This window comes from Mirounga leonina, unplaced genomic scaffold (genome assembly GCF_011800145.1).
Source record: "Mirounga leonina isolate KUSES-001 unplaced genomic scaffold, KU_Mleo_1.0 Mir_154, whole genome shotgun sequence".
NCBI lineage: Eukaryota > Metazoa > Chordata > Mammalia > Carnivora > Phocidae > Mirounga > Mirounga leonina.
The window spans coordinates 64714427-64730739 of NW_023270389.1; the positions used below are offsets into that span (position 1 = coordinate 64714427).

General features: G+C 38.7%; 1 protein-coding gene across 2 annotated transcripts in view; it reads left to right on the plus strand.

Moving 5' to 3' along the window:
• CNST (consortin, connexin sorting protein) overlaps nucleotides 1-16313 on the plus strand; it is a 114293-nt gene that overhangs the window by 71818 nt on the left and 26162 nt on the right. For both annotated transcript variants that reach the window (XM_035010988.1, XM_035010990.1), the window contains 5 exons: nucleotides 5490-5520; nucleotides 7623-7709; nucleotides 8159-8273; nucleotides 10370-10391; nucleotides 10560-10656. In XM_035010988.1, coding sequence (XP_034866879.1) covers nucleotides 5490-5520; nucleotides 7623-7709; nucleotides 8159-8273; nucleotides 10370-10391; nucleotides 10560-10656 — 352 coding nt within the window. The remainder of the gene's footprint in view (nucleotides 1-5489; nucleotides 5521-7622; nucleotides 7710-8158; nucleotides 8274-10369; nucleotides 10392-10559; nucleotides 10657-16313) is intronic.

A 16313-nucleotide genomic window follows, 5' to 3' on the forward strand; every position in this document is an offset into this window, starting at 1 on the left:
CTGTAATGTGGAGGACCAAATGGAATAATGCGTATAAAACACTTAACATAGTGCTTGGTACACAGTAACAGCCAAATAAATAGTAAGCACTATGACTGCACCCTCACTGTCACTAATTCAAGGACTGCAAGTAATTCTCAGGTGTTCTGTCATCAGGATTCTTTAGTCTTCTGTAATCCGAAACAGTCCCTGCCTTTGTTGTTGTTGTTGTTGTTGTTGTTTTTTAACTTATATGGACACTTATGAAGAGCCCAAGAATTCTTGTAGGATGCCCCATAATTAGGATTTGTCTGGTTGTTCCTTCATGATTTGATTCAGTCTAAAACACTTTGGACAAGGATTCTGCTTTGGTAACATTATACCTGATTTTCTCTTGAACCCACTCCAGTCTGGCTTTTGTCCCCACACTCCACCAAAATTACACTCTGAAGGGTCCTAAGTGGCTTCTGTGTCACATGTTCGTGCAAATCCAGTGGTCAGTCTGTGCTCAGTTTTCGTCCTGCTGGGGGTGTGAGAAGCTTTGACAAGTTGAGCACATAGTCCATTTTGAAGCACTTTATTTGCCTTTGGGACCCTCTCTTCTTGGCATTCATGCCTTGCCTCACTAGCCATGCTTTCTCTGGCCCGTTTGCTGAATCCTTCATATTTTACTCATTTTTGTTTAATATTTTAAAAATTTATTTGAGAGAGAGAGAGAGCACGAGCAGGGGGAGCGGCAGAGGGAGAGGGAGAAGCAGGCTCCCTGCTGAGTAGGAGCCCTGTGCGGGACTTGATCCCAGGACCCTGAGATCATACCTGAGCTGAAGGCAGACGCTTAGCTGACTGAACCACCCAGGCGCTCCATAAATTTTACTAATCTTTACACATTGGAGCTCTTCAGTATGCAATTCTGAACTCCAGGCTTCAATATCCAGCTTCCTCAGGTGTCTAAAAAGTACTTCAAACTTAAGATATCCAAAATCAAACTTTGCTTTTTCTCCCAAATCTTCTGCTTCCCTAGTCTTCTCCCTCTTGTTAAATGGCAGCTCCATTGCTGTAGGTGCTGAGACCAAATGCTTTGAAGTCATCTTTTATTTCCTTCCTCCCCACATCCAGTTCCAGTGAGTATGCGCTGCAGATCTACTCCCACACACACCCAGAATCTGACCCCTTTTTACCTCCTTAATGCCTCCACCCCAGTGCAGGACTCAGACCTCACCTGGATTCTTGCAGTGAACTCGTCACTTTAGAAACCCTCCTGACTCTCCCTCTCCCTTTTCGTCTTTGTCTTCTACACAGCAGTCATCATGACCCAGAGAAAATGTAAGTCAGAGCCTGTCAGTCCTCTACTCAGAGCCCTCTGGTGGCTTCTCTTGTCATTCAGGGTTAAAGCTAAAATCCTTACAGGGCCTATGAGACCCTGCACTATCCATGCTGTTACCTCCTAGACCTTAATTCCGAAAACGCTCCCTTTTAGTCACTGCTTCCCAGGTCCACTTGCCTCCTGGCAGTTCCTCAGATATACAAGGATGCTCCTGCTTCAAGACCTTTGCTTCTCCTTTTACCCTTTCAAAGCCGCTAGAGGCTGCACCAAAACAGAAGGGTAAATCCGGGAGCTGGAGGGTGTGAGATGTCAGAAATTGGGATGCTACCCAGGAGAGGGGTGAAGGGAGTCTGTAGGTGCAGGAATGTTCTAAGATGACAGCTCTGTACAAGGAGAGAGTCTCCAGTTCTGTTTGGAGCAGATCAGAGTAGTCTAGGAGAAACTTCTATATCCTTTTCCTATTTCTGAGTATTTACTGTCTCTGAATGTACTGAGGGAAGATTTATTGGTGGCGAGCTTGGAGTTATATAAGTGACAAGTGCATGGAAAACTATGCCCCCCCCCCAAAAAAAGTGGGGGAAATGGGAAGGAAAAAGTAACTCCAGGGAAAACAAAAGGTTTTCAGGAAAGGAAAATTAATGAGTTTACTATCTGGCTTGGCTTACAGTAAGGCACACATTAAATGTTACCTATCCATTGCTACAATATAACCATATGGGGTAGGTGAGTGTGGGAGAGTGTCTGTGTGCTGTGTGTTTGCAGGGTTGGGGCCGGGGGAGCAAAAATCTCAGTCCTCATCTTCTAAAAAACCTAAAAATCCAGAAATGGCCAAAATAGGCGTAATGTTTAGGGATACAGAGGTTAAAAGAAAAAGAAACCAGAAGATCTCTGAGCGCTTGCTCCCGAAGAACAGAGAAAAGGCCAAGAGGGCAGGGCTTTATGAACACATATCATAGGACTGTTGGACTCCTTAAACCACAGACTTGCACAATTTTAATGAAAATAAGAATGGAAAGGAGATATTAATAATCCAAGCATAAGGTGAGAAAAGCATGCTGGTTACAGCGGTGGTGGGGGCTCCAGAGAGGGATGGACTGCAGTCCCCTCGAAGGAAGAATCCCTAAGACTTGGAGTGGATGCGAAAGTGGAGGAGGGAAGTCTGAGATGGCCAGGAGATCCAGGCTGGGCGAGTGGCATTCCATGAACAGAAATGAGGAATTGGAGAGGGAAAGTCCCTTGGGAACAATTGTTAGTTTTGAGGTGATAGTCCATCAGAACATGTGCTAAAGGCTGTTGGCAACATAACTGCAGTTACATCAGATATGTACTTGTATTTTCAGCTCCTGACACTCTTCAAGATTCCATTTAAAAATGCTTGTTTTCGGTATGAGTAATCTTTCACACACTTAGTTAATACGACTGCAGGTTAGCTCTAAGTATATAACTGAAGTCATAAACTTGGAAGCTTTTCATATAGAAGTGGGAAGAAAAACATCAAGCATGGTGCTCTGTGCTCAGTGAGTTTGTACTGAAACTGGTGTCAGACTTGGGCAGGAAATGGATCCACTGGGATCCTTGAAGCCCATCTCCGTGACTATGGTCAAAAAATAATACATACCTTTCTACTTCCCTTTTCTGGTTCCTGGTAGGTAAAAGAAGCCTAGAAGCAGAATAACCCAAAAACTTGAAACCTTAACACTGTTGCCCTCCCAGAGTGATTTTCAACTTACTTCTTCACATGATTCTACTCTGCGTCTTGCCCTTGAAGTTCAGACTCAGACTCAGAAACCATTTTCAGCACTTATTGCTATGTGCTGCCCCCCATGATAGATATGCACTCCCTCACTTAATCCTGACAGCAGCCTAGCAGCCTTGTCTTGCAGAATCCTAGGTATTACTGTCCCTGTTGTACAGATAAGGAAGCTGAGGCTTGAGGTGTAAAATGACATGTCCAAGGTCACATGGCTAGCAGTGGCAAAGTTTGGACCAGAATGCAGTCTGGTTATTCGCTTCCACACCTTGAGTTCTTTGTGCTCTATCAGGCTACTTCCCAGATTTAGACATATGGGACATCAAAGAAAACCCCGTCTGCTCTTGCCAGGGGCGGGTTTCTACAGGGGAGATGGCTTGTGTATTTATTTTCCCCAGCTGCCCTTTCACCTGAAAATGCCACTGGGTCTCGTGACCCTACCTTTATAGTTGCTTTTATGGTATTGGAACCATCACAGAAATCTAAAAGCTAATTGAACTGTGTATTTCTGTAGTGCCAGAAAGTCTGGTTTGTAAGAGTATGAAGCTTTTTATAAATGACTGTGTGCTAATGGTGCACAAATGCAAAAAGGCGTGAGAATGGCTTTGAAGAGCCAGAAATTTAATCTTAGGAGTGATGTATTTTGATCTATATTCAATGTGATGTATAGTAGAGAAATTCGATGCCATGCCACAGATTTCGCTAGAAGTTGATAAATGAAATGCTAGTGATTTCTGTTAGGTGTAACCCCATGGTGTGCTGCTGGAGCTCGCTACCACTAGCCCCTGAGAACCGTATTTAGTGGTGTCCATCATGTCGGTAGCTTGAAGTTGGTTATGATGGAAGCACTGACAACACAGAAATGAGCGAACTCTGCAAGTCAGGCCTCTCCCCAGTACTCGAGAGCCGGGTGTCAGGTGTGGGTTAGCACACTACTGGTCGTAGTATATGGAATTCTTGTTTTGTAAGTAAAACAGTGGTTAAATATTGACAATTTGATTTGGTTCCAGTTAGTATTGTCATACTGTTAGGTGGATGAACTGATAAAAGACAAGCAGAATCTTGAAAATTAGTTTATCCTTTGCAAAGTCCTCAGAATAGAAAGTAAGTGTGGACTCAAGCTTTAGGTTAAACTAAAACTTTATGAAGAGGTGATTGAGTCCAGTTGTATATATTGCTTGTAGAAAAATGTTAGAGTTATAATATAAATTTTAAGCTAGGCAAATTTTTTCCTTTAAAAGCATGCTGGTTCCACTGTGGGATTTGGGAAAAACTGTTTCCTTTTTTTTTTTTTAATTTAAATTCAATTAATTAACATATACTGTATTATTAGTTTCAGAAGTAGGTTCAGTGAGTCATCGGTTGTATAAAACACCCAGTGCTCATTCCATCTCATACCCTCCTTAATGCCCATCACTCAGTTACCTCATCCCCCCAACCCCCTCCAGCAACCCTCAGTTTGTTTCCTCTGATTAAGAGTCTTTTATGAAAAACCATTCCTTTTTGTTGCTAGATTATAGGTTTGACAAGTACAATATTGCTCTTCGCATCAGCAGCTAGCTGGAAAATGGAGGTAGGGATCTATAGATGGAACACCTTTCTTACTAGAGACTTAGTAAGAATGAAACTTTTAAAAGTGTGAAGTATTTATATGAAATATTCTAAATATGACAACAGTCAGTTTATGCAAGTATTTCTCAGTGAATACTTTCAGTTTTATGGTTGTTCTATTTATAAATGCTATATCCAAATAAAGATATAAGTAAAAGATCCCAAAATGTTCAGAATCAAAGAGTTTTTCAATTTAAATATGCCTTAGAATGAATCCAGTAACTGATAAGCCTCAACTGGGACCAGATCCTAAATCTCTGGACCTCCACCATCCAGTGCCCTTTATCCTGTGCAGCACTTTGTATGTATTCCAAGTATCATTGCTCAACTCTTAGCACTTGGCCCTGCATTCTCTGAAATATCGAAAGAGAACCAAAAGTCAGTGTCCCATGAGGTACTTGGTAAAATGCGAATGAGTCTCATGTGACTTGACACATTTTAACTTTTTGATTTACAACACGAGTCATTCTTTCACCCGTGTTACACTGTTATAAGCCCTCATAGTATTTTCTTCATTCTCTAGAGTTCTTACTTCTAAACTCTAATGAATCAGTGAAGTTGGCTTTGATTTAGAATAGAATAGGGAGAGAGGGGTTGTTAAAAAACCAAAGAATGTCTCTGTTTGCTTTGCTTGCGATCAGTGACTTCAGAAATGTGTCCTGGGCCTACAGTCAGATTTCTTCTCAACTGGTGAGTGTAGTTCAGAGTTTTCTTAGTCTGATATCAAAGACTTAGCCTCGAGGTCTTGATTTGTTCCAAATTTGCCTTTTCATCCAAATGTTAATCTAATTTCCTGGTTTTTGTTTGTTTGTTTGTTTTTAACAGATAGCAGAGTCCTATTTCCAGGAGGAGGACTGTATCCTTTTCTTAATTACAGGAAGAAATTCATAAGTTCTCTACTGCCCGTTTTTTAAAGTTGAGGTTCACATACAATAAAAATATATACATATATATATATATATATCTGTTGTTTTCGATGGGTTTTAACAGCTGTGTGCACCCATGTAACCACCTCAGAAAGCAAGGTGTAGACAGTTTCTGCCACTCCAGAAAATTTTCTAGAACCACCCAAATTTGGCCTTCCATCAAGAAGCCCCAATTTTACCACAATCTAAATATTTGTATGTTTAGGAGGGCAGAAAAAAGCACATTGCTGAAACATATAATTTAAAAATCCATTGGGTTTTCTTTCTTTTGAATTAAAACAGAAGTACAAGTCAAGTGATATTCATATATTAGAGCCTAGGGAGCATATTACACATAGTATATCTCATGACCATCTTATTCTAGCTTTCAGCTGCAAAAGTAAGACTGAATTCTTCAGTTGTAATAAACAGAACAAATGCTGTCAAGTGAAACCGCATATTAGCTTTTATACAGGAAACATTTCTTCCCTCAGTTTTCCAATTGCCCTTTGTAAAAATCGCTTCTCTTTTCCAGGGATGACTCCATATAGACTCTTTAGAAAGAATGTGCCCTAACCATCTGTTTCCCCATTTGTGTGATTTCGACTCTGTCCTCACCTTGTTGACTTTGTTCTACATCTCCAAGCAGATTGAGGGAAACACAATTATCCTGAACCCTGTCAAATCGACTGTGGTAACCATCTCAGACAATGGCAGCTCATGACTAAGTACGCAGGAGATCTAATTCTGGTGGAAGGGAAGCTAGAACTCTTTTTCTAACCAAATAATGAGCACAGTGTAGTGTAATACAGACCATCCATATCCCGAGGGGGGGGGGGCACTTCGTAGTGTGCACACCCATGCCTCAGAATCAGAGTTTCTAGAGATCAGACCCAGGAATGTGCATTTTTAGCAAGCTTTTCAGATCATTTTTATGTTCAGTGAAGTTTGAGAAACTTTGGTATACTTTATGTCATGGGCAGAGGAAAATGGAATTGCCCCCACTTCTCCCTGGCCTAGTTTATGATCCCCGGCATATTTTGAAGACTACAGATGAGAGAGAGAGCTGAGCATCCAAGTGATCATGTCTTCCCCTCTTTCTGGGTCAACATTTAGAACATGGCCCAAAGGAAGGCAGACAGTTGGACAATTGACCATGACCTCACATGATGCTAAATGTGTGATACAGATGGAGAAGGCAGAAGTTTATAGGAAAATCTACAGAAGAGTGGAATCACATAATTATGAAAATCACTCTGGCCAGTTAATTAAGTTTTTACAAAAGATTCATGTAATGTTGTGCTCTGTGCTTGTTTTGGCTTGCAAGCCTTTGGTCTTGTGGGAGAAAAGCATTCAGTGAGAAAAAAAGAAAAGAGTCAAGGTGAGTCGAAATCAGGAACACACACTTGAATAGAGGGTAATGTAGTTGCTTGACAGAAAGTGATTTAAGGAGAAGGGAAAAAAATGGAAAACATTTAGATTCCAGGATTCCATGTGGGTCCTGTTTCCAATTAAATTACTTTTAATTGGTTCTGCTAGAGATACACTGGCAAGCAGGCATTTCTTGAGCATTAAAACCCTCTATTTATTTATTTATTTATTTATTTATTTATTTATTTATTTATAAGATTTTATTCATTTGAGACACAGAGATACAGAGAGAGAGAAAGAGAGGGAAAGCATGAGCAGGAAGAGAGGCAGAGGGAGAGGAAGAAGCAGGCTCCTCGCTGAGCCAGGAGCCCGATGTGGGGCTCGATCCCAGGACCCTGGGATCATGACCTGAGCTGAAGGCAGATGCTTAACCATCTGAGCCACCCAGGCGCCCCTAAAACCCTCTTTTAGTTTCTGTTTGCTGGTAGAATGGAACCCGAGTAGCTATGGCATCACATGCTCCATTAAAACTCCAAACCAAGAAACCCTAATTTAAAAGTATTTAGAGTCCTTTCATTTTTTTGGTAAGCTGCAAATTTCCCAGTTTCGAGAGGACATTCTTCAAATATGAGGCTAAATGTAAAGAGTATGGATTTCTATTTTCCTCAATTTTTCTATTCAGATGAGAAAGCAATGAAATTCATTCAGCTTGAACGACTGTATCATGAGAAATTGCTTGCAAATCTCTCTGCCATTCAAGAAGAGTGGGGTAAGTACAGACTCACATAAGATGTGCAATTATCAGTAATCTAAAACGTTCCTATCTAGAAATTTAACATATTTGACCTGGTTTTGTAAGTCAGGAAATAGATGTTTCAACAGTTAAGTTAATGTTGCATAGAAAGTAGCAATTTTACCACGAGTCTGTGTCATTGTGAGAAAATTTCTCTCTGTATTTTGCTCTTTGTATCAATGCCAAGAAAAGAACACTGTTTGCATTTCTTCTGATCCTTTGGCATGCCCCACTGGCTAATATAGTGTCTGGAATAATATTTACTCATATTGAAAAGTAGTCATTTAGCTTTTGCTAACTATGTTAACTTGGGTTGTATAAGATAATTTTGCATGGGGATCTTGATTGGTGGTGCCCGTTAACTACTTTTGCCCCCCTAAATATGTTTTGCAATAGCCAGTAATTAACAAATATTTTAAATTTAGAAACAAAATGGAAAACTGTACAACCACATACAGTTACATCTCTGAGAAATTCAGAAAAAGGATTTAATGGTGAAGATTTTGAACGGCTCACTAAGTTTTGCACAACACACCAAGAGTAAGTACATCAGTATTTGTGTAGGATGAGTTGAAATAGAGTATTGAAGAAGCATTGTAGCACTGAATATTTGAAATTCATGATCCATTTTTTATTTGTTAATGTTTTCAGTTGGAGAAATTAAAACAAAATGATTAGCTTTTATCTGATTAACTTTTATCATAGTTTCTGAGAACTCAGTATAAGTTCAACTTTACGTTCATTCAAAGCACCTTCTAATCAGAAATTTTAAAATATAACTTTTAATTTTGACCTCTCTTTGGTTAAGAGATTAGGTGATGGAAATGGAAAAGAGTTGTGTATTAGGATTTTTTATTGTAGTTGTTTGCCAGTGTTCATATGTTATAGTGAAAACACATCTGTAAGATTTTTCTAACAGTGGGAAGCAGAAACAGTACAATATTTAACCAAAATACTGCAGAAGTAAAGCTACATTTACCAGATAATTTTTTTTTTACATTTACCAGATAATTTTAAATTGCTTGATTTGTATCAAAGATTGGGATTTTTAAAACTAAATCATAGTAATAATAAAGCACTTAAATATATTTTTTGAACTCATTCTAAGATTCAGAATTCTGAAGGTGAGGGAAAATTATAGTGTTTAAACTAGTGATATTTAAACTAGATTTCTGTATCAAATCTTCGATACAGATGCTTCAAGATTCCATCCTGTGGATAACTTTTTCTCCTTTTCCACCAGAATCACAAAGAGCAAACTAAAACTCTACTTGTCAGTAATGAAACAGACCCACGTAGTGGAGAGTTGCTTTAGGGTCTGATTATTTTGGAGACCAGCCTTTGAAGAATCTTTGTAGATTCAGAAATGATGGTCATTCAGCTCTCATGATGACAGTTTTCTGCTTTTGATTTGAACCTTGGAAACAGTGTTTTTAGGGACTCTGCATTATAACCTAATTTCTTAGTATGTTAAATAGATTAACTTTCAACTTCATAGAGTTTTAAAATAATGGAATCTTTTACAATAGATAAAGGAGATTGTGTTCTTTCAAAATACTCAGTATAGACACTTTCTCTGCCTTTCCCATGGAATTAATCATTTTTTAATGTGTTGCAGATATTTTAATTATTTGACAACAAATATTTATTTAATATAATATCAGCAAGGCATTTTTATGCTTCAAATTTGGATAATGCCCCCCAAAATTATTACTCCTAAATTTTTTATTATAAAAAATAATTTTTAATTCTTACAAACATTAAAGCGCAGAAGCTCAGTGAAGGTTTTATATACACATATATGTCTATGTAATTACGACTCTGACCAAGACACAGAACAGTCCAGCCCCTCAGAATGCTCCCTCATGCATGTGCCAAGTCAGCACCTACTCCCCAAAATAACCACTGTCTAAGTTCTATAACAGTATATTTGCCTATTCTGTAATTCTTATAAACCTAATCATACAGAATGGAGATTTCTGTATTAACTGCTTTTGCCCATCATTATGCTGTGTTACATGTTGTTGCATGTAATGGTAATTTGCTCGGGTTTTATTTCTGTGGATTCACTGTAGGACTGTGTAGCAATTTACTTGTCCATGATATTGTTAACAGACATTCAGATTGTTTCTGGTTTTTGAGTATTATGAATAAAATAGCTATAAATATTTTTGTGCATACCTTTCGTGTGGACATTCTGTTATCTTTGATATTCCCTAAAAAATATAATATTTTAAAATTCTTTTTTGTTACCTGTTTCCATGGATAATGCCAATAAAATTATCTTCCATCATAACCTATTTCAGACTATAAAGATATAAACTGAAATTTTAAAAATATGTGTGTGAAATACTCTTTACATTATTAGCAAAATGTTAACTTTTTTTTTCTGGGTCTCAGCATTTACAGCTTCTTTGGGTGTTTTCAGTAGTAATTGGCTAGCTAAGGAGCTAACACATGAGAGAGCTGCCCTTTGAACTGTGTGAACCAGTGGTAGCACTGGAAATGTTCTGTGCTAATATTAGAATCCAAAGAAGCTATATTTTATTTTTATAGCCATTTCAGTGACATTTGTTTGGAAGAATATAGCTGCTGTAATTTTTTTAAAATCTTTTTTTTTCTCTTTTTTTCTACAGTCCTCTTTTATCCAAACATAAGGTAAGAGACTGTCTCCTTGGAAATATTTTTGGGAAAAAATGTTAAGAGTCGTATTTCTGTTGCATGGACTGTTTTAGGAAATAAAGAAACCTTTCTCAAAGTATTTTCAGTTTTCTAATTTAACACAAGTTTCCCCCAAAGTGGTTTTGTTTTGTTTTAACTTTTTAGGTAGCAGCTGTAGAAAAGCCTCTGGGAGGGAAATGCTTTACACAGTTAATAGTTTCTGAGGACCCGAGGGAAGGAGGAGCCACAGCCGAAGAGCCGGGTATGTTTTTACCTTAGAGAAGGACATAAGAGACGCCTGCCTCTTATTAAATTTTACAAGTGTTACAAGAACTATTTGTGCACTTACATTTTTTTGCATATACCTTTCCTACCAGGCAAATTGCAAAGTGAGATTCTTTTTATATTGTGTAACCCTATTTTTAGAAAACTAGTAGTAGGAATTATAACATCTAAATTCTTATAAAAACATAAAGTTATTTCAGTGTTTTCAGTAGATACTTATATCTAACAGAATATGACAAAATTGTACAAAAATGCTCTGAAACAGAGTTGGTTTTGGTGTATGTTCAGATACCCTTTTCTGTTTAAAAACCAACAATTATTGTATGGACTTTCCCAGAAATTTGTGCTGTAAATCTAGATATATAAGAGCTCTGTTTCTTGGTAATTTATCTATGGCAATTTATTCTCCTCCCCTTTTTTGTTAACTGACGTATGGTGTACGTATGGTGTACTTTAATTTGCATGTATACATTTCTAAAGCATTTATGATACATTTTATACCACTTCTGTGTCTTATGCCAGAAGGTCAAAGATTTTTAGAAACTCTTTTTTACAGTACTAATGTATGTTCGTTATAAAAACTTTAGAAAATAAAGTTAAATAAATACATTTCAGGGTGTTTGTTTTTCCTGATGTATGATTTTAGTACTGATTTATGTTCTAAGGCTTCATATCCCTGGGCCTGAGAGCCCTGATAGTAAACATGCACCATCAGGTGTTTTGCCTGAATTGCCCGAAGAGATACAGTGATGGTGATGACGATCAATTTAATCTGCCTTTTTCTTTTTACAAAGCACCCTCCCCCCCCACCCCACTACATCTTTAGCCCCTTTTCTTCTATGAGGCGAATTTGGGATTTTGCCTTAAGTCACTCCTACTATACTCTGTTCTTCCTGTCTCTTCTTCTCCTTTTCTTTCTTTTTTTTTTTTTAAGAAATTGGATTTTTCTCCAAATAAAATTTTATTCTATATTTTGCATTTTGAAATGCAAACTTCTTTTCCTACCTTTTACCCCAATCTTAAAAAAAAAAAGTCCTACAAGTAAGTTTCTGATTTTTTTTATTTTTTTTTTTAGTATAGTTGATAGACAATGTTATATTAGTTTCAGTGCACAACATAGCGATTGGACATGTGTGTACATTATGCTGGGCTCCCCACAGGTGTAGCTCGTCATGCAATGCTATTACGGTATCACTGCCTGTATATTCCCTGTGCTGTACTTTTTATTCTTTTGACTTCTTCATTCTTATATCTCCCAGCCCCCTTCACCCATTTTGCCCATCTTCCCCACTCCCTCTTCTCTCTGACATCCATCAGTTCATTCTCCGCATTTATAGGTCTGATTCTGTGTTTTCTCTGTTTCTTCATTTGTTTTGTTTTTTAGATTCTACAGGTGAGTGACATCCTGTGGTGTTTGTCTTTCTCAGGCTGACTTATTTAAAAAAAATTTTTTTTTAATTTATTTATTTGAGAGAGAGAGAGAGAGAGAGAGAGAAACAGCATGAGAGGGGATAGGGTCGGAGGGAGAAGCAGGCTCCCTGCCGAGCCGGGAGCCCGATGCGGGACTCGATCCCAGGACTTCGGGATCATGACCTGAGCCAAAGGCAGTCGCTTAACCAACTGAGCCACCCAGGCGCCCCAGGCTGACTTATTTTACTTGGCATGATACCTTCCAGGTCCATCCATGTTGTTGCAAAGGGCAAGATTTCATTCTTTTTTATGGCTGAATAATATTCCAGTGTGTATGTGTGTGTGTGTGTGTGTATCTTTATTCATCTGTTGATGGACACTTGGGCTGCTTCCATATTTTGGCTATTGTAAATAATACTGCAATAAACAAAGAAGTGCAGATCTTTTCAAATTAGTGTTTTTGTTTTCTTTGGGTAAATACCCAGGAGTGGAATTATTGGATAATATGGTAAATCTCTTTTTAATTCCTTGAGGAACCTCTATACTGTATACCACAGCAGCTGACTCTTCTTTTCCAGTCCTTTTTATATTGGAAATCATAGTAAAATGAGCTTTATAAAGATCTAAACAGGGAGAAATTCACAAAATAGCCACCTGGTTTGGGTGTGGCTCTGTCTTTGGGAACAGTGCTGTTATTGGCTCATTGGTTTGACCGTGAGTGCTGGTTGCTGCGAGGCTCAGGCTCGGCGCTACTTCTAGCTCTCTAGCTTGGCCTCTGCTGTGAGGTATGTGGTACAGATGAGGAAACTGAGCTACCACCTGCAAGTCACTCGCTTGTGCTTTGATTCACAACTAGAACCTGGGTCTTCTGGTTTCGAACTAAATGCAGCATTCTTCTGCTGAGTAAGTTGTATGTATATTCAAGACTTTCCCAATGCAGACATCTCACTGACAACCATCTTATGGGGAAGGTAAATTCTGGGGAGAGAAATCTTGCCAAGTCTGGTAAAAGAGTATCTTTTAAAAAAGTATGTCAACTCTCTCAGAATTAGTTTCCTCAGATTGGTTATTTTCTGAATAGATGCATAGAAATGTAAGAATGTGAGAAAAAGAGAAATTCGAAAATAATCCTTTAAGGATTGGTATTAAATATATTGTTCTTGTTTTACCTCATATTCCTAATTTTTAACAACGTCAGACATGTAGTTCGATCTAGACTTTCCTTTCCGTATTCTTTCACTCCAAATTCCTTGGTCTTAAGCTCCTTCTATAATATGTAACTTGCCATTTTTTGTATAGTGGTTAGAAACATTGTTTCTAGAGCCCGACTGGTCTGGTTTGAATCCTGTCTCCACCATGTAAAACTGTGTAATGTTAGGCAAGTTGCCTAACTTCTCTGGGCCTCTTTCCTCAGCTCCCCAATGTGGACACTAATAGTACTTACCTTATGAGATTCTTTTTTTTTTTTTTTAAGATTTTATTTATTTATTTGAGAGAGAGAATGAGAGAGAGAGCATGAGAGGGGTGAGGGTCAGAGGGAGAAGCAGACTCCCTGCTGAGCAGGGAGCCCGATGCGGGACTCGATCCTGGGACTCCAGGATCATGACCTGAGCCGAAGGCAGTCGTTCAACCAACTGAGCCACCCAGGCGCCCTACCTTATGAGATTCTTATGAGGATTAAACTAGTCATTTCATGTTAAAAGTTCAGAACGGTACCTGGCAGGAGGGAAGAACTCAGTATGCTCACCGCTTTTTCTCCTCCTTCTCCCCATGCTATCGCTGGCCCTGCTAATACTGTTCTGTTAATGTTCTCTATATATTATTCATTACTGCTTTTATAATCAGCCTACCATTATAACTCTTCAAGTAATATACAGAGTATTTTATATTTTCAGAACACCTTTATATATATTGTTTCATCTCTTCCTCTTAACAACCAATATAAATTAAGCTGAATCATTTTTAAGAAATTCCAGGAAGTGACTTATCCAGAAATAGAATTCATTAGAACTCAAAGCCAGACCCTAGTTTTCCGACCCTGAAGTCCATGCATTTTTATTAATTTATGTTTTTCTTAATTTTTATCAGGTAATATTTTATATGTAAAGAATATTACATGTTACCAAAAACATTATAACAAATGATAACAAAATGAAGATATGTAAGCCTAATGCCCAACTAAAGCAACTGAAGACTAAGTTATTGTCGGTTTTGTTACAACTATCTTTGTGATCCTGTTTGGTCCATCTCCTGCTTTCCCCCCACCCCTGAGAAAACCATCATCCTGAGTTTTATACTTCTCTTTCCTTTCCCATTTTTTATATTTTAAAAGATTTTTATTTATTTTGAAAGAGAATGTGTGAGCACGCAAGCGGGAGAGGGGGAAGAGGGCGAGGGAGAGAGAGAATCTCAAGCAGACTCCACACTGAGCATGGAGCCCAACTTGGGGCTCGATCTCATGACCTTGAGATCGTGACCTGAGCCTAAATCAAGAGTCAGACCCTTAACCAACTGAACCACCCAGGCATACCTCCCTTCCTATTTTTTTATCTTTATTGAGGTACAATTTCCATGCAATGTAATATACCCATTTTAAGTATGTAATTTGAGGAGTTTCGACATCTGTATACACTCATGTAACTACTATCCCAATCAAGATGTAGCACATCTTCACCATGCCAAAATCTTCCTCCCAAGTCTCTTTATAATCAGTCCCTCCTACCTCCAGGCCCAAGCAACCCAGTGCTTCCTGTTACTATTGACGAGTTTTCTCTGCTTTGGAATTTAACATAAATAGAATTTCTCAGTGTACTGTTTTTCAGAGTCACCCATATTGTTATATGTATGATTAGTTCATTTCTTTTCATTGCTGAGGGGTATTCCACTCTTTGTACCACAATTTGTTTATCCATTCACCTGTTGATAGACATTTGGGTTGTGTTCAGGTTGGGGATATCATGAATAAAACTTCTAATTTAAAAAAAACATTTTTTTGGGAGCCTGGGTGGCTCAGTTGTTTAAGCGACTGCCTTCGGCTCAGGTCATGATCCTGAAGTCCCGGGATCGAGTCCCGCATCGGGCTCCCTGCTCAGCGGGGAGTCTGCCTCTCCCTCTGACTCTCCCCCTCTCATGCTCTCTCTCTATCACTATCTCCCTCAAAAAATAAATAAAAATCTTAAAAAAAAAACCACCATTTTTTTTTAAAGATTTTGTTTATTTATTTGCGAGAGAGAGAGAGAGCATGGGGAGGAGGGTCAGAGGGAGAAGCAGACTCCCTGCTGAGCAGGGAGCCCGACGCGGGACTCGATCCAGGGACTCCCGGATCATGACCTGAGCCGAAGGCAGTCGCTTAACCAACTGAGCCACCCAGGAGCCCTTAATTTAAAAAAATTTTTTTAAAGATTTTATTTATTGGGGCGCCTGGGTGGCTCAGTTGGTTAAGCGACTGCCTTCGGCTCAGGTCATGATCCGGGAGTCCCTGGATCGAGTCCCGCGTCGGGCTCCCTGCTCAGCAGGGAGTCTGCTTCTCCCTCTGACCCTCCCCCCTCTCATGTACTCGCTCTCTCTCATTCTCTCTCTCGCAAATAAATAAAATCTTTTAAAAAAAAAGATTTTATTTATTTATTTGAGAGAGAGCGAGCATGAATGGGGGAGGGGATGAGTAGAACTTCTGGGAAATCTTTCTGTGGATATATGTTCTCATTTCTCTTGGGTAAAGAATTGGGGGTGGAATCGCTGGTCATAGGGAAGGTACGTTTTTAATTTTATAAGAAACTGCCAGGCTGTTCTCCTGTATAGTTGTACCGTTTTATACCCACCAGCGGCGTGTGAAGATTCCCATTGCTCCACATCCTTGCTGGCATTTACTGTTGTCAGTCTTTTTTTAGTTTAGTCATTTTAGGGGACATGAATACCACTGTGGTTTTAACTTGCTTTTCCCTGATGACTGGGTATGAACATTTTTAGTTTTGAATTCACCTCTGCAGAAGCTGTACGTTATCAACATTTCATACTTAGTTTAAGTATTTTTTTTTCAGGGTACTGTGAAAATTTCTTCTTTAGTCCTGATGCCACTCAAATGTTTGTACTTAATGTTAATTAATGAGATACTCAGAAACTATAAGACGTGTTAATTGATGAATGATTTAGTCTTACCTCATGAATTGTGTGGGGTATTTTAACATAAAGAAGACTCATGAGAGGGGCGCCTGGCTGGCTCAGTCG